At 37.3% G+C, this 19,162-nt stretch overlaps 3 protein-coding genes across 3 annotated transcripts; all 3 read right to left on the bottom strand. All coding sequences in view use genetic code 11, as the record gives it.

Moving 5' to 3' along the window:
* Positions 1–140: 140 nt before the first annotated feature.
* EGR_03707 (hypothetical protein) lies at positions 141–3,464 on the bottom strand (the record flags this gene model as incomplete). The annotated part of the gene is made up of 3 exons (XM_024492956.1): positions 141–182; positions 1,156–1,248; positions 3,315–3,464. The coding sequence occupies 3 exons, from the start codon at positions 3,462–3,464 to the stop codon at positions 141–143; spliced, it is 285 nt and encodes a 94-aa protein (XP_024352613.1).
* A 5,651-nt stretch (positions 3,465–9,115) lies between these two features.
* On the bottom strand, positions 9,116–10,760 carry EGR_03708 (Putative ribosomal protein S6 kinase alpha-1; the record flags this gene model as incomplete). The annotated part of the gene is made up of 3 exons (XM_024492957.1): positions 9,116–9,234; positions 9,431–9,477; positions 9,592–10,760. 3 exons carry the CDS (start codon positions 10,758–10,760, stop codon positions 9,116–9,118), a joined length of 1,335 nt encoding a protein of 444 aa, XP_024352614.1.
* Positions 10,761–13,191: 2,431 nt separating this feature from the next.
* On the bottom strand, positions 13,192–17,430 carry EGR_03709 (hypothetical protein; the record flags this gene model as incomplete). The annotated part of the gene is made up of 8 exons (XM_024492958.1): positions 13,192–13,308; positions 13,906–14,029; positions 14,325–14,393; positions 14,435–14,565; positions 15,122–15,203; positions 16,237–16,322; positions 17,290–17,338; positions 17,411–17,430. 8 exons carry the CDS (start codon positions 17,428–17,430, stop codon positions 13,192–13,194), a joined length of 678 nt encoding a protein of 225 aa, XP_024352615.1.
* Positions 17,431–19,162: the final 1,732 nt, after the last annotated feature.

The raw sequence follows: 19,162 nt of genomic DNA on the forward strand, positions 1-19,162 counted from the left end.
TCAACTCCTATTATGGGGTCAAAGTGGGTGATTGAAGTTATGGGGCAGACAGTCCAAATGACGCATACGAATTTATCATGAAGTGTTTTACTCGGAGGGGAGGAATTAATAAGTAGTTCACTTAGTTAGATTCGGTGCTACTAAATTTGTGTAAGCAGCAATTTTTTACAAAACGTACTTACCTAAATTAGCCAAAAAAGTTTTAATCGCTACCTGATTTTATTCAAAGCTGACGCGAATCTTAAATTAATTAGCACCTAACTTAACAAAATGTCCTTAACTGCCCCAACATTTTTAGATTGGTTTTTTGTGCATATTTGAAAATGCACTGCAAATCATTCCATGTTATTTAAAGCATGTGTTTTTTATTAAAAGTTATTTCTTCAAAGAGCGGAAAACTTCACCGCTCTAATTTTTTTAACACTAGATATTTATCACTACACTACCTCATTTGTTTAAGATAATTTTCACGTTTTCTTTCATTTTTGAGTATTAAACTTCGTGATTAATACTTCGTCCATCTAAACAGTCCTCCAGTTGACTTAAGCTAGAGTTCAAACTTTGTATCGCCTCCTTAGTACTATCTAAAAATGCGGTATACACCGGAAATCGCCTCTCTCATGAACAGGAATTGTACAACGTCCATTAAATCTTCATTTGGAACTGAAATTAAGTTGTCTTCGGATCTATTCTTGCGGCCGCATTTCCAGGACCTCCTCAGATTGGTGGATCAATGCACCTGTCGCATTACCTGGGAAGACTCTCGGATATTAATTGATTCCTTATCATCATATCTTTTTCCTATTGTTCAAGAGCGCCTTCAAACCTCCAACTTTGTCCTGGAGCACAGTGAAGTATACGAGGATGTATATTACTTCGTGGTGCTTCAGCCTCCAGCTTGACTTCAGCACGTACAGCAGCTTTATTAAAAATTAAAGCTGAACATTCACCCGTCTTTGCTTAATAAACTGCTTTTGATTTCTTAGGATTGTCAGTTTTTTGGTACACGTACGGAGGGCTTATCTATCTCATCTCGGTTTCGAGGAGCAGTGACCTTAGAGTTGTCGAAACTGTTAATTGGCAATGGCATTGATACTTAAATGGTATGGATTATTTGGCCCGATCAGAAGTAGAATTTGAGATTTTAGAAAATACCTTTAATGCAAGATATTGGCACCTTTGAAGGTGAAGTAAACTTGGAGATAGTTTTTCCTCATGAGTGACGTGAATATGCCCAAAATTAGTATTCTGCAAACAAATAACTTACTTAAAGATAATGACAGTTATTCACACCCATTTTTTTAAATAAATGGCCAGTGATTTAACTATTTTTGTGAGTTTTGAAGCATTTTAAGTAACACATGAAGAGATGAAGCCTAGTTTTTGGCATAAAACATTTCGGTCTTTCTTAGTAGGATGCAATTACGGGAAGCTTCGCAGCGTTTTCAAGTTGCCTTTTTCCTTGGCAGGATGTCTGAGGATGGTACGCATTCACATAATCAAAAAAATTTTTGGCCCCTTGAGTAAAAGTGAGTGAACGTAGGTACTGCACACATTTTCGTTCAGAAAGGCAACTTCTTAATGTAACCTAAAAGAAGGTCAGTGAGCTCCCCTCCACACAGTCTGCACTTGAATTACAAAATGGAGGAATGTCCCGATCTGGCCAGGCAGAGAATTAAATTGTACATTAATTGTCTTATTTCGGAGGAAGTTGTCCAGAATGAATTGGAAACAAAAGGTTAGCGTGGCGATACATTTTGAATTCTGTCACTGCCGTCAAAAAGTAAAAAAGGTGTTTTTCGGGAAGGAAATTCTGTACTGAGATTAGGGAAGACTAGGGATTAAGTGATCAAGAATTTTGACTTTCTTGGATACCTTAAAGCTAATAAGTCTGTGCATAATAATAACAGGCACCTGTTGTTAACACTTTTTTTAAAGTTTACTGTAGTACTTATATTGTTTTAATGTTCCTTCTGGAGAGGAGGCAGGGATATAAATCGAACCTCGTGACAGAAGAGTCGACGTCCTGCAAGTCTGAGAGTGGTTACGGATCCTCACACTCCCAAACTTTGTATTGGTTTTCACAATTCACTTCCCCCAATAAATCTGTCGAAATCAAACCGACCTGGTTGTTTCAAGAGTTCGAGGAACAGGGAAGAGGAGACCTACGAGCCTCGCCCCATAATATGTTGCCTTGTTAAACAACCTATACACACACCTTTTAAAATTTGCTTTACGCAAATAATTTCCTAACAATATTTATATCAGACCTTGTTTGAAATATTAAAGCTCGTGATAAACACCTCGTTGATCTTAACAGTTCTACATTTGACTTGGTCGAGAGGTCAGACATATACTCATCTCAACAGAATTGCCTATAGATGAGGTATACAGAAGAACTTGCCTCTCTTATGAACATTAAATGCACAAAGTTTATCCAATTTCCCTCTAAAATGAGCTTCATTTGTCGCCAGACCTACCCGTTCATACTCATTTTCAAGAGCTCCTTAGGTTGCTATATCAATGCACTTGTCGTATTGCACTGGACAACTCCCTAATCTTGATTGACTTCTTATCAACACATTACTATCCAATGTTCCAGCATTGTCTATGTACTTCTGGCTTTGTTCTAGAGCACAATGAATTACATAAGGTTGGATATTACTTTGTGGTGCTACGCCAGCAAAATCAGCTCACTCCCATGGAATAGCTATCCAAAAACATTTAATAATTGAAACCAACTTGTTGATTTACTTGACTGTTTTCCAAATTCATTGAAATGTTGGTTGTTTTAATGCATATTTTTAGGGGATTTATCGGCTCTACCTCGGTTTTGAGGAGCAGTGATCTTAACTACCTCTGAATTGTCACAAGGCAGTGGCGTTGTTGACTGAAAGATGTGGGTTATTTGGTTTTTTCATAAATAAAACCTGAAAGTATAGGGGGTAGTCTTGGCTCATGACATTAGAATCTACAGCGTTGAAGTTGACTTATGTAAAAGATGCGCGATTGTTCACAAAGTTAGCTGCTCTGATTTGATAATATGACCTAACTAGATACCTGTACATTTGCTCGAACCCATAGTGCTAGTAATTTACAAGGGACAAAATAATTTCTTGCGAGGCTTTTACAAGTAACTGACCGCGCAAATGGATAATTAATTACCTAGTTTTAGCACAAAGTAAACGCACCATCTTCTTAAGTCAAGTGCACTTCTAATAATTTTTGCGGTTTCATGAGTTGCCTTTTCTTCGTAGTATTGTGTCCACCAAAAGATATTTCGCCACAAAGTAAATAAGATTCTAGGCACTTACTAAATGTCGGTAAACATTAGGATTGAAGAAATTGGACTTCTCGTTGGGACCTGAAAGATGATCAGCAAGTTCTCCTCCACACAGCCCGCATTTGAACGACCAAACGTAGGCTTGTGCGTTTTGAGCTGCGAAAAAATTAAATTTGAGCATAGCTTATGTATTAGGCAGTTACGGCATTTGGTACAATAGAAAGTTTAGATGGTGGCGTTCCAACAAAGTGGTTGTTAATTCAATAAAAAGGCCTTTTGTTGAGGACAGTCACTTTTACTCTAATTAAAAAATAGCCACTTGCAATTGATTAAGTGATCTGACTTGCTATGACAATCGTCTGACCATTGAAATCCCGGCGCGATAAAATGGCACCTGTGGAGCGTAGGGCTACAACCATAGACCCTATCTGGAGGTTTAAATGAAATGAATAAAGAACACGGATTGTGAAGAAAGATATGAGAAGTGCACGCCAAATATGCATTAATTATTCCAAAAATCTGAAAGCTGCCTTTGAATTTTACAGAACAAGCAGTAATGTTCAGTGCTGTGTCGGGCTTGATGTTGGCGCATTAAATCAATGTGTGACGCTTTATTCTCCTCCCAACATTTTAATAATTTGCATAAAGGAGTCTTGACTAGTCAACTGTCAGCTTTAAGTAGATGGACCCAGAAGGACGAATCTGATCAAATCTATGTTATCTGTAGATATTTGGTGGTTAGATGGTTAGTTAGTTGTTGAGTAGGCCAGTCGGTCCGGTAGTAGCTAAAACTGAAATATGTTTGATTGCAAAGATTGTTTGATCTTCGAGAGGTGGATGATTCCTCGGTTCGAATGACGAAGGTGACTGCTCAAATGTTGCTATATAATGTCAGTTTCCTTCCGGAGTCACATTCAATTTTCCTACGGATATGTTGCTAGTACATATGGCAGTGATTAAATGGTCAGTGAGAGAAAATGCATAACTGACAGCAAGGTGATTTCGAACCTGAGAAGATACGGCCATCTTGAATACCATTAATTGGCAAGATCGGAGACAAATGCGCTTCCCTTAAGACCAAAAAAAGACCTGGTTGGTCATTTTATACGTTTTTGTATTAGGCACTTTGAAAATCAAATCAGAAGGAAATGTGCTTTTGCTGCTGCAGTGATTTAAAGACTTGGGCTTGTTTTCAGCATAGATAAAACTGTCTGATAATTTGGTTGCATAAATCCGCCCTCCCTTGGCATTTTTGTCAAGTTGTCAAAACCTGCCATCCTCTTAAATAAAGTGTTCTTATTTCTACTCCGCTTTGGAATCCTTCCAACATTACGCCTCATTGCAATGTGGACTTAGAGGGCACTTAGACACAACGATTGCAGATGACTACGAGTTCGCGGAATGTCCTTATGTTTTACCAAGTTACTACTGCAGAGCATAGTCCAGTTTAAAAGGGAATTGGCATCAGGTTGCCAGTTCCTGTGTTTGACAGTAGCCAAGCCTACGTTAAATCAGTGATATTTTTGGGTACTGCTTTTTTACGTACCGTTATTTAAAGCACCGGTGATAGTTGATGTCATGGCTAAAATAGTGAATAATTAGCTAGAAACATCAGCAACCAAAAAAATGGGCATCAGACCCGGTTGGTTTTAATGAAACGGCTTAAGACAATTAAACTGCTTACAAAGGATGACACAGACCTTCTAAATTGTTGAGGAAGACTTTAGTAGAATTACAACGATGGGGCAAATTACAAAGATAAATCAAACAAGCGAAATAACTTAGCCTTTACCATCACAAAGCCTAGTCGATGCTGCTACGCCTTGTTACGATTCATCAATACATTTATTGGTTAATCGCGCAAGACACACGCCTCCACAGAGGCACCGAACTCAACAGTACTGTGAAAATTCAGGCGATCTGCCACCTCTGAGCACCATAAGTTAATGCTCTTTAGAACAAAGTTGCCTTATGGGAAAGATCATCGTCTTGTGGGTTCTTTCATTGCGTATGCCGACATATTATTATGTGATATTATAAATTCCTCATCAGGGTAATGGGTACATGCAAGTTTTTTAACCGTTGATGGAAATATTGTTTTTTAAAATATTGGCTATTTTGCTGACGAGTAGGCAAATCAAAAAAGGGGATTTTTTGTTATATTTACTTGAATTTAATTGCTATTCAATCAAAGATATGTAAAACAGAAAATTACGCAAATTAACTCAAAAATGAACGTACAACTCTGATGAAATGGGTGGTAATTCTCCCGATTTTTCCCTAAAACTAACTAGCAACTCTTTACCACTAGCAGTCACATCGTATCTTTGCAAAAATGTTTCGAACATACGAAATGGTAGTACAATATGTTGTTATAGGAACTTTTCCTTTAAAGATATTTTTTAATATAACCCGAGTCAAAATAAGATTATCACTGTCGTGACATGATGGATCCGAGGAGCAAAATCGTGAACTTAGACCAAACACGTACATCCGCAATGAGGATACGATCAGGGCTTGGTTCACAAGACTTCATATTTCTGTTCTTTGAATAGAAAGAGAGAAGTGTCACTCGAGTTCACTCTGATGTCAATACTTTCTACGAACTCATCTTCAGAGCACGCACAACGGAGAAATGCATCTTTGGTGTGATACTAGACCTAAATTTATTGCCAGGCCTCTGTTGCCCAACCATTTAACGTTGAAAAGTGTGTCATTCTGGGACCACAATCACCAGCATTTTTCCACTTTACAATTTGGTATCTCAACCGATATGGCTCTGCGAACAAGTTCATTCGCCAGGTTTGTGTCCTTCAAATGCACCAATTTGCTTCCATTTTCTTGTTAACTGACAAAATCGACTTTTTTCTACCTTGTTCCTGTGTTCGGCCAAGTTTTATTTTTTGAATTTATTTTTGTTAACAAAATATCTATTTTAAATCATTATTTAACAGGAAAATATTTATTTTATATGTAAAAATGGTATGTTCAGTAAATTTGTCAAGGGGATTCCTTGAAGGAAGTTTAAAGACAGAAATGTTACAATAACCACTTCTTTTTTGGAATCAGACAGATCACTATCAGAATATTTCGGGGATTCTGACTTGTTTCTTAGAGGAAAAAAGGAGTGTCACATTAAGTGGAGCTTTTGTGGAAAAAGGCTGGCAGCATACCACTCAATAAGTACTATCCAACTGACTCTTTACAGCTATCTACGACGATGTCCCATAAGTCAGTAGAGGATTCACTTTCGTCATTTTTATCAACTCTAGAATCTATGGAGTTACTAGAAGTGTACATGCTGCTGTTAGAATACGTAGCATGGGAGTTGGATCCCGAAAAGCCTATGAATCTACAAAAATTGCAAACAAGGAAGAAAAAAGGACATAAGAAGAGTAACGAGGGCACAAGGGAAATAGAGAAAGAAGGAAATACATCGAAACTGTGGAAAAGTAAAAAGGAAAAGATGAACGAGTAAGAGAGAAAAGAGTGAAAAGGAAAATTTAAAAAACCAAGTTGAAAATGAAAAAGTTGGGGAAGAAAGTGACAGTAAAGTGGAAGATAGCAACAAAATACCGAAACAGGCAAGTCTTATAGAAATTTAGTAAAAATAGGATAAAAGAAGAAAGACAACGGTAATCGGGAAATACGAACAGGTCTCATTACCATTTAAGTAATTCAAACGTGGCGATAATCAGACTACTTCGCAGAGGGACAAGTGGTAGAATATACGAAAGAATTTCGATATTTTGCGTTATCAAGCGCATCCATTCGGTTGTTTAAAATAGAACAAATTGGTCCACATAAGCTGCCTATTATCAACTTTTATAAATTTTTTAGTGCTTGAATCGGACAAATCGGTCCTGTCAACTTCCGTTTATTTTTGTCTTACTAGTCTGTTTTGTGTGTAGGTGAATTTGGACTATCAAAAATGTGCGGTAATCACTCAGGAAAAGGAATGAAGCCGAGCCAGTGCCCATCTCTCTCGCTTCCACCTTTGGTCACCAAATGTGAAAGTTTTCGATTGTCTCACGAGTTCAGGCTTCTCTGTTGAATTGACTAGTCTAACTGTTCCTTGGACTCACCTTCAACTTTTGAAGAAGTTGGTGAATTGTAATGTTTTGAAGGATTTCATCCCGATATTCCACTTTTTGAATTACTTTTGCGATATTGTATGGTATCCACTAATTCTGCATAATATTCTTAACTGTAAACGCGTTGCTTAGATTTCCAATAGAGGTAAAATTATTTATTTTAAGCAAAAAGTCCGATATGAATTGCATTTAGACAAATCCTTTGAAATGGGACTTAAAAACGGAAGAAAGGTAGTCGAGATCTCAAAAATTAAGGATATTTCCGTGTTTTACGATAAAATTCCATAAACAGGCTTGTAAAAAGTTTTAAAAATGGCAAAAAATTGCATTTGTTAAAAATTAAGGCAAAACTATCATATGACTGCTTATTATTCATTAACTTTTATGATTTCGCTGATTCCTGCTGGTGTATAGGTGGCAAGATATCATGCTGATGTCCACTGATCAAAAGTGCCTTGTCGTCCGATTTGCGCGTAACCTTGACACGGGTTTGGATTTTACACCTGAATTATTTACTATTCTGACATTTGTAACGGATATCAAAACAACCTCAATGTACTCGCTTACAAACCGTATAAATGTCTTACAAGTGTTCTCTTTTTGTTCAAAATACCCACCAGCTGACTAGTAATGCTACCCTAATCATTTTGTTTTCCGTCAATTTTTGACCACGCTGAGGGAAGGCTTGCTGATTTTGATATCTAGCTAAAATAAATTTGGTTAACCTGCTCAAAAGAACCTAGTGGAATTCATCAGATTAATCAGTGATACTCATTTCTGCTTCTACTTTACAAATATCTGACATCCATTTTAAATTAAAAAACGTAAAGATATAGTATTTGACCAGGAAAGAGGCTTAGACGGTACGGATTTTCAAAGGTAGTATCGCATTATCTCAACGTCTACTACTCAAAAGAGTCAAATCAGTCGCTTTCTCTTAAAATGTGGTTTATATCCTTTTTGGGCTGTTATAAATTAGCCATAAATAAGCGTTACTCCTGCTCCAACTCTTGGAAACAGAGGGCATTTGCCACCTAAGTGGCGTCACGTCATCAGGCATAGTTTTTCCTCCGGCCTTCTTATACTAAACTGAATCAAAGATGACGGAGCTGTTGATTATGTTTCCGATGAGGAAAACATTCGAGACCTTTCCAACTAGGGCGGAGTGCTTTCTTGAAGCCTACTTGGAGCTGCAGAGTTCTCAAAGTTAATTTATTTTAATTTCATTTTTTATAATTAACCATTTCTTTTGTTACCTATGAAAAAAAGGGAAATTAATGTTTAGCCTTTAAAGGGCTGACTTTCTTGCTTGGATGGTCGTTATAACGTGCATTCTTAACTATTAGATTTTATAGGTGCTTCCACACTAAGTGCAAATTTATTTACATCCCTTGCCCTTTTCTTCGCAACTTTAACCTCTACCTAATTAAATAAATGGCTCAGCGCGTAATATGGTGTAAGATCCTTAAATTCTCACTGACCTCTGTAAATGAAAGTCTGGCTGTCTAGCAGATAAAGTCGTAGCTTTACAAAATGGTCCATTTTACCACTTTTTTTCCGAGAATCGATAAATACAAAAAGGTGCCTGAACTAGGCTACTTATTTAAAAATTTTACTCCGTTCCGATCTTTACCTGGTTAACTGAACTTAGATGTGCTTCGAGTGAACTCTCTTTTATTGGCTTTCATACCAAAATTACAGATCTTGCATCCTATTTATGACTTCAACTCAGTAATTTTCAGATTTCGTCCTTAATTTTCTTTCCTTTTTCCAAAAAATGAAAAAATATAGGCATAAGAATTTTGTCAGCAACGATAGTTAACAAAGTGATGAGTGTAGTGATTTTCAGTCTTATAACTAAGGGAAAGTAAGCAATAGTCTTCAGTTGTCAAGAAAAATTTTCAAGGATTAAAACACTTCCCTGAAGGACAAATAATTAATAAACACTTCTCTTTATTTAAAACTGAGCCTTTACAAGTCTCCTATCATCATGACCTAAAACCGATACAATCAAGCCTACATCTGAATGCTTATAAATGGGTTATCAATTTACGTTGCGCCCCATGTAACATCAAACACACATTGAGTGGACACAATAATCTATAGAATAAAACAAGCCATAGGTTAGATTACACAAAAACTGGATAATGTCAACCGTTGGCTGGATTCGCAGTGGGAATTGGTGAAAAGTCTGAGGATGGAAATTTTTTTCACCTTGCCTTTATTTTGGTAACAAAATTGGCAGCCATCTTTTTGGCATCACTATTGTTTGAATGGAGACAGGGATTTGTAAAATGAAAGTCGATAAAAAGCTTGTCAAGTTTTTTTGGTGTCATTCCCGCCATTCGTAGTTTAAAATAATCTGGAGGGATTGTTTTCAATTTCCAGTTACCATCACTGTCCTTTGTGTAGAAAAAACTTTCATTGACATACGGCATCTCTTTCCCATAAGCAGCTGCCAAAATCAAAGGATCGTTGGGATCAGCGTCTGGTTTGATATGGGCCACTGATTTAAACATTTTAGAAGGGTAATATGGCGGACAAGCCCTACCAGAAGCCACTTGATCCCAATTGACACGTTTATAAAAGCGAAGCTTTTTTACTACAGATATACTTGCACGCTCCCTGAAGTTATATCTTAGGCAGGAATTAAGGAAAGATTTAAGAGGTCTTGAGAACTGTGTAAAAATATCCAGCTTCAATTTGCCCTTCTTTGACAATTTGAAGTTTTCAGTCAAAGTGGAGAAGTCGAGACGAGTTAAACCACACACTAGCACAGTCATAAGGATACCCAGACTCCATATATCTGCTTTCGTTGTGATAACCTTTTGTTGAGCAATTTCAGGCGCCATGTAATAAGGAGTTCCAGTGAAGTCCGAAGAGCTTGGAGGTTCCACTCTACGAGAAATGTCGTATGAGCGATCGAAATCTGTGATCAGGACGTGACCCGAGTCAGTCAGTAGTATGTTAGCGGGTTTGATATCCAAATGAACGATCTGCAAGGTGTGAAGGTGCTCTAGACCACAGATAATTTCAGAGGTATAAAACCGGGCTGCGTGTTCTTTGATTGCACCAGTGCAGGATAGGAGATTAATTAGGTCGAAACCGCTTCCTTTACTGATCACTAGAACTGGGGAACCATGGACTAGGAAACTGTAGTAGAGAACCGATAGGAATGGTGACTGTTTTGTCCCCAGCGCAAGATGCATTAGTATGCTGTGTTCACGAAGTGCGCATCTAATTGCAATGGGCCGTTGTGGAAAAAATCGCTTCATTGCATATGTTTTGCCCTTATCTTTTCCTTTGGTAGAACAGACTTCATAAATTAGCGAGAAGCATCCAATTCCAATAAATTTTTTCACATCAAAATTGTCTGGTCCCATTTTTGCCCACTTCTCTACAAATGAAGCTAAGATCTACCACTTTACACGATTCTGTATAAGCCAATCGGATGAGAGCATTCTTTGATTGGCTCGCGCGATGTGAAAGCGCACGAAAAATAATCACCCAACCAATTGCAGAGTGGAGCTAATTTATTTCAAGTACCCAGCGAAGTAACTGTCTGTGGTAATGCTTTAGCATCCATTTCGCTTATTGTATGTATTAATTTGCTTCCTGGAAAGTGTGAATTCACAAATGACATTCTTTCATGTATATTTGAGTCAGCTAAACATGTCAGTCGATGGATCAGTGATGAGATGGTCAAGATGCACCAATGTGGAAAAAGATTGAGTTTCCAACTTCTTCGATATTCTCTGCAAAAATGTCACCCAGGCGGGCATGGTTCTGTGACTTGCTCATCACTGTTCATGCCTTTTGTCTTTCGGGAGGAAAAAGTGGGGACATAAAAACAAATTTCGTAGCTTGTTTTTGTGTGCCATTTATTCTGATTCCCTCTGCCAAATTTACCTCTCCATTTCATTTCTTCTTCATTAAAATCTCGATTTCCAAACTGTTAGAATTCCTAATCATTCAAAACGGGTTTAGAGTTAGCGAAGCTAGAAAAGTTTGCTTTACCGAAGAATCAAAATGGGAGAACTTTCGTTTTGATGCAGAATAAGAAAAATTTTTACATTACTGCAAAAAACCACAATTTTGTCTTGTTTTCCTCTTACGAGTCTAAGACAGCCCTTTTGACGCATGCCTTATAAAATCTCAAAGAATCTGACTTTTTTGATAAAAAATATTGTAGCTGCCACTCTGAATGCAGGACAAGGTCGAGTAGGTTTACTTCTAAATATCGGAGAATAAATTAGTCCTGGTGAACAGAGCTTTCAACAATGGCCTTTGAGTGACTAGAGTAGACTGAATGGCACTGGCTGTCCTTTAACTCCTCATGAAAGATCAGTGGTTCCAGATGAGTGGGTTGGTGGAGAAATTCCTTCCATAAGTTAAACTTTTCTGACGCAATCATTTTTTTTCAAAATATTTCGATCAGCTTTATCGTATTGTCCAGGCCCATCATTAGTAACCGTACACAAATTGCAGATTAATGAATTGCTCCTGAGAAGATTAAGGTGGCACATGGTTGGTATTCTCAAGTTGGCAAGTCACTTATGATTAAGATCTCAGCACGTGACTCAGCCTTTACTGTCTAGTTTCTAACGCCAGGTAAAGATCAGGCAAAGGATGCGGTTAACCGATTGTATTTTGAACCGGGTCGTTTTAAGAGTCCTTGTGGGTCTAAATTTTCATGGACTGTGACTGTCGTTTTATGACTGATCATTTGATTGATTGACGCTTAAAAGATTGTAAAAGTACACTCTACTGGTGGATTGAAAGGATAGTCTACCTGGTTGCTAAAGAAACTATTCTAATTTTGTCTCTAAAACATTAAAGTGTATCACCTCTATCATTTAGACGAACAGCAATGGACCCATTCGGTTTTTGTCGTTGAAGAACAGGTGACCGAAAGCTGCTTTTTCCTTTTGGGTGGACCAAAGCTTTTCCGCTCTTCTTTCATCACACCTTTCAGGGTAACTCGCTTATTTTACATAACGAAAAAAGGCAAATGAGATCTTGCTGTTGATAGGAGTCAAAATCGCCTCCTGCATCAATGATTCCGTGAACTTTAGTTTTTTATCCAGAATCAGCTCAAGCTTTGTTAGTTTATACCATCTAAGTCCTGCGTCGCCATGTGCTACGAACCGGCATTTCTAGCATCAAAATATCAAATAACTTCCCGTCATATCCTTTGTCCATGTCATATCCTAACCTCTTATCTGTGTGTTTCACTATCTCTCTGGGGTCGATTTAGGCACAAAGCTCCGTTCTCATAGGTAGGCACCCTTGTTGTTATTTCACATTTTTTGTAGATAAATGTTTCTACTTAAATCGTCCACCCCTTTTAGGTGGACCTCTAATAAATTCATTTCTTTTATCACTCTCAAATAGGAGTTCTCCACTGCATTAGATATATGGGGTGTGGAAAGACCTTTTTTGTCAAAACCCCTTTTTGGTTTTAATTTGAACAAAATTTTTATCAAATTTTATTCTTTCGTTGAAATTTGAATCAAACAAGATTGTTTACTCACTACGTAAGAAGATGTTTTATATGACAAGAAATAACCTAGTTCTGTGACTTGCATTTTGGGAAGTGCAACCCCATCTCTTACCACACCAAAAGGTCCCTGGTCCAGATGCAGTAGTACAGTAAAAGATATAAGATCGGGGACAGGTGAACGAGAGTGAAACATAAAGTGACTGGAAATCGAAAAAAAAGGCTAACTATGCCCTTTTTTCCCTTTTAAATACGACACAAAGTGAACAGCGACATTTCGAAACAGCAATTAGGGTATCTCAAAAAATTTCGCTTTATACCATCTTGTTTAGGACTGTGATAAATTGGAGAAATGAATACAGTGGTGCAAGTTGGAGGGTGTCTAGTAAATCATAAATTACAATCCTTTGAGTTTTTAGCTTTAAAAGCCTCTTTTTTATAAAAAGCAAGTGGAATGGAGACCTTTCAGCAGATTTCGGTCAGTCTATTTATTCTTTCATGAGAATGGCGCTATCTGCCGCAAATATTTTAAGGTTATGCAGTAGAGTGAAAAAGAAATCTCCAACCATGTGCGGTCAGTTAGAAGAAATCTAATGGCATTTTTTGAGGAACCTGAGAACTGATGAATGAGAAACCTCGAAGCACGAATTGTCAACTGAAAGGACAGCTTATGTCACCTTTAAAAGAAAGCGCTTGTTATTGTATGGCAGTGCTTATGGTCGAGACTGTATGTAGACAAACAACATTAGTCTGTTCCTTGCAGTGTTTATAAGGCCACACCCGATAGTTCTTTTACAATGGGTTACTTTACTGACTTCTTGCAACCGGTAGACATTTTTTAAGAGTGGTCATTATTCACATCAGTTAAGCTAGAGCCTTCCAGAAGACATCTTAAATTCAAAACCACTTACGCAATAATTGAGGTGGATTAAACTACCCATGGTTTTGCCTGCTCAAGTTCTGCTAGATCTACAGGTGGTGCTTTGGGGTCAGTCTTAACTTTGTGGATGGCAATGTATTCCACTTACGCGCAGCCTCTTCCAGTCAAATGAAGATGGATTGAGTACATAGTTTGGATATATTGATAAGTACTGTATAACTTCAAATACACATAAAAGAGGAGTTATTCCAATTATATGAAGACATATTTGCCTGATCACATCAAAATATCAATGGGTGTCCCTTGTTTTGTCCCGACCATTCCATTTCAATTCGTTAAATATAGTGCTGGCATTTACCTTGCCTTACCCATTTGACTTCGGAATCCATCACTAAGTATAACATATTACTTTGGTATTTCACTGATATTCATTAAAATAAGAATGGTTTTTTCATTGAGTTAACTTGAGCTTCCGAATGTTTGCTATTAGGAAATACAATGGCTACTAGAGATCATTGAGTAGTCGGTAATGCCTTTGCATTAAAAAAAGATTGGGAGATGTCTCACCTCCTGCGCATTGGTTGTAGAACTGCTACAGTATAAATAAACCCATCCATTAGAGTAGTAAAAAAGACACTTATGTCTTAATAGTTCAATTGAATGGGAACAGTGAGCACTCATAAGCAAGTGATTGAAAAATTATTTCTATATTGCACATTTTATCAAGAAACCGAGGCAAATCATAGATAACCGACCACATCAGAATCTTTTCTTTCCTTTTTTTTATGAGTAAATAAAAATACCAAATCTAGTAGAAATTCTCACAGACCAAACGGACAGATTTTAGAGGAAATATCAGCTCTCTAATGCAGTTCGAACCCCATGCATCTTATCCCTACTAGTGGTCAGTTAATAGTTCACCTCAAAAAGAAAATTCACTAATGTAAATGTAAATATGCATCGAGGAGAGCTACAGGAAAGTTATTTTCTTAATCAGGATTGCTGGAGGTTCGAAATTGCTCTCTATCGTGTTTTGCAGAATCACTGGAATCTTTAAATTCCCCCTTTCCTTCTCCATCTCCCCCTCTCGACTTAGTGGCTCCTGTTAAACTACTTGCTAAATCAATAAGCTTACTGCTTTGAACAAAAGGACTTGTAAAATTAAAGCCGGTAAAATATTTTTCAATTTTTCTGGGCGTCAATCCTGCTTCAATCAATCCTTCGTAATTCGGAAACAATGCAGATAGTTAACGAGTCCTATCCTCTTGAATTATATACTGAGGAGTTCTTCATATAACTGGCATGCCCACTCCATAAGCAGACTAAAGAATCAGGGGGTCACGTGGATCAAAGTCAAACTTAACTTGATCATTGGAGATGTTCAAGTTAGGAGGTAAATAAGGTGGTTGTGTCCTGCAAGCATGCATTTCATCCCATTTAATATAACTGAAAATGGGAAAGTCTTTGACTTCATCAATAGATGGACGCATTTCGTAATTGTATAGAAGACAGTAGTTGAAAAAGAGTTAAAGAGATGGTGTTGGGGAATCAAAATTTTGTATGTTCCATTTACCTCTCTTTGCAAAATTATAATCTTCAGACCAGTTATGGGTAATATTTCGAACTTGACCAGCCACCATTACAGCCATAAGAACGACCATGCTCTAAACATCTGCTTTGGTTGTAAGCACTAACTTGTTTGCAATTTCAGGCGCCATAAAATGAGGATGCCCGAATAGTCGTCAAAAAATGGGGCTCTCAACCTAAGGGAATGATCGTAAGAGTGGTCAAAATCTGTAATTAGGATATGACCCGAATCAGTGATTAGCATATTTTCAAGTTTAACATCTAAGTGGGTAATTTCCTTAGCATGGAGATATTCCAGACCACAAATTACCTCACAAATGTAAAATTGAGCAACTTTTCCCTCAGGTAGCCAACTTTGAACAAAAGATCACAGAGGTCTAGACAGCTTCCCCTGGTCGTCACTAGGACTGGAGACCTGTGAACTCGGAAGCTATAGCAGAGAGTGACCACGAAAGTTGACCGATCAGGATCCATCGTAAGGTGCAGAAGGGTTCGACGTTCTCGAATTGCGTATTTAAGAGCTCAAGCATTTTGTATAAAAAACAGTTTGAACGCATATTTTGTGCCCCGGTCCCCTTCTCTTGTGGAAACTGCGTCATAAATCATTGAGTAGCATCCACCCCCGAGTGAATTTAACTATCTCAAAATCCTTTGGCTTCATTTCAGCTTATGTCGATTGAAAATAAACTCAGAAGGCGCCATTTCACCATAATTTGTAAAAACCAATCTTTTTTCAGCTTATATTTGATTCTTTCATTCCAATTGAACCAGTTTATGGGAAGTGACCAAATGGATCTGACTTCCATTCATGCAGTAAATCAAACGGGGATTAGGCTTCAGGAAAGTGGTAATCAACTTAGGATACAGCTATATGATTAGTGGGTTGCCTTACCATAATCTCCGTTTAAAAATATCCGTTAGGGCTTTTTTTCCTGCAATAGGCTTAAGTAGAGCCATAAAGACTGTCTCACTGCAATTCTAGAGGTGAAAATGAACCAAATACTTGATTTTAAATGTTTTTTACTAAAGGTGGAAAGTATTTGAGAGAACTAACTGTGCGGGAGTAAAATCGTAACATTTGGCAGAGTAACGTGGCAAGGGAACTTATTAGAAGTTGTGTTTTCACTACGAGGAAGTCGGACGAATACCAGGTTGCAAGTAACCAGTTAAGATTTCGAGACCTCCACAAATAAAATAAAGACGGTAAAATGTTAGAGGGCATCAATGTGGTTTTAGTCAAAAGGGGAAAATAATGTGAATGATCCGCCTAAACTAAAGGATCATGGATAATTTACTCGAACTTATATTACCCAAACTGTCCCTAAGAGTCCAAATCCCATAATTCGTCAAAGATAAGAAGTCAGTGCGTTTAAGTGTAAGTAGATGAAATTCCAGAACTGTAAAGTGAACCCGCGAAATTTTAAAAATTCACATTTTAAATTAAACTAAAGTTGGTTTGGAAATAAGTAGAGGGTAAGGATGGATTCAGGTTATCCCTCTTTGGAATCGTGAGTTCAAAGAAAACATTTATTAGCGAAATGTTGGGAATCTTTGCCAGAATCTGCACAAACCCTAGAACATTCCCTAACACTCACATCTCTCTAACGTGAAATTTAATGACCAAAAATAGGTGATCCAAGAAGTTTTGGAGTGGGGCACACTCTTTTATCCAACTAGGGTTTGCTAGAAGATTTCCTCAATCCAGTGTGGAATGCTCACCTCTGGCTGCAAGTGTTTCTACGTAATAAACTCTGAAGTCCGCACCGATTTCCTTCTTTTTCCTAACCCGAAATGGTGAAAATCTTAAAGCAAACTGGCTTAGATTAATTTAGTCGCAAGAATGCAACTAAAAGTGAAAATTATTTTACAGCTGCAGATGCAAACGTGTTTGCACTTACCATTGTGTATTAGTCAGTTAGAGCTAAAATATAAGTACGCATTTTACTTTTTGAGTTAGTAAACAAAGGGCAAAAGTATATTTATTAGCTGCCATTCTGACAAAGAAACAAAAAAACACTTAAACATCACTGACGTCATAAAGTCAGTTAAATTTGTACTGCACTTACAAAAGTTTTGGCACTTTCATTTATAAAAAAAATCTCAAAAATAGCAAATTTACTTTATATGTTTTCAAATTGATCGTCTTGACAAAATAGGTGGTTTTGATTGTGATTCTGCGGATGATGAATTTAGCTTAGTGTCATAACTTGTCGCTATCTTTTACGTCTTCCAAATAAAAAGGGGCAAGTTTTTTGGCCTATTTTTACTGTTAGTGAAGTGCTACACTAGTCTGACACCGTCAGCTGTCAAGATTAAATCATGTGAACAGAGGTGGTGTGCGCTCGTTTGTTGATATAGGCTATTCAAAATTAAAAGTCAAGCAATGCACCACTTTAAAGTAAACTTGCTACTTTGTTAGACCAATGCCGATCGTGTTCTGCACCAAAACATTTTCTCGTACTTTGTTGCATAGTTTAGCCAATGACAGAACCTACATTCACAGCCAAAAAAAACGGGGTATTCAGTTTTAGTAAGGTGAAGAATACACTTATAAAGCAACCAGATTCAAGTGGAGACAGTTACACGTAACCAACATATTATTTTTGCTACGTGGTACTTAAGGTGCGGGTTAATGACTAGTCAGTTTTATCTTGACAACAATGAAATTTCCTAATGTATGAACTTTAGGTACTCGTAGATAAACTGTCGGTACGCACTGCGCAAAAAACAGTTTTTACTTAGAACAGGAGCTAATTAACCTTTTTGGTTTTTCTTGCTTATTTAGCACTTCTTCAAAAGGGTATTTATGACAAGCCAATTTCGCTTGACAACAACTACATGGCAAAGATTATCCTGTAAAAACAATGGAGCCGACAAGAAGGAAAAACGTTTGTTTTATCAATTTGTTTACTCATTCATTTTGCCTTATCCAAAAGTTTGTCGGTATCTCCAAAAAAAGCTGAGTTAAAATCGACTTAGAAACGAAGGCTCTGCTTCAATCTTTTTAGTCGAAGTATTTAAATCGCGCATCAATCTACCCTCATAAACTGATTAAATATGCCGAAAATAAGTTTAATCGTTGAAAGCGCCAGTAATTTAAAAACGTTTCCAGTAATTTCACAATCACATGCAAAGTGTATAGTTTCTAAATATGTTTGTATTGTAAATGCGCATAGCTTTGCCATTGTTTAGCAAAGAGACAAAATATTTTTTCCATTTTTTTTCAAGAATTTTCTTTCTTTTGCGGAAAAGAGACTTTGGATTGGTAGGTACGAGGGTTAAAACTATCCCATTTTAATGTCCAACATAAAAGGTGAATTGCTCATGGTGAAGAGTCAATTATTTGAACATAAATATACCCAAAAGTCGGTTTATAGGTCCATATATGAATGGTCAAATTCAATAAATGGGCAGGGTGAGACTTTGGGATTTAGCAGTTCTAGTCGACTCTGGTGTATTTTACCGAAGAAGGATAGGTTTTGCTAAGGCTAGCATAAATCAGCAAAATTTATCCGTAAACTGTTTCTCGTTGTGTAAAATAATTAAGTAAATTATAGGAATGCAATGTTGATGCTAATGTAATGGAGCAGGCTATCCGTAGCATGGTGGATTGTCTAAGAAATATCCAAATGCTGCAAGTACTTGGCGAGCATTTCATTTAGTAAAGCACCCATGTATGAATTCAATTCTCATTCTCTACCTTGGCATGAGTCTGCTGCAAATTTATACTTCACGCAAAGTAAAGGTCGTGCATGGCCTTGATCGGCTGATTAAGAGGGTATGGATTTGAGACGTAATTAATGGCCTTCAACAGGAGG

The sequence above is a fragment of the Echinococcus granulosus genome (genome assembly GCF_000524195.1).
Source record: "Echinococcus granulosus chromosome Unknown EG_S00020, whole genome shotgun sequence".
Taxonomy (NCBI): domain Eukaryota; kingdom Metazoa; phylum Platyhelminthes; class Cestoda; order Cyclophyllidea; family Taeniidae; genus Echinococcus; species Echinococcus granulosus.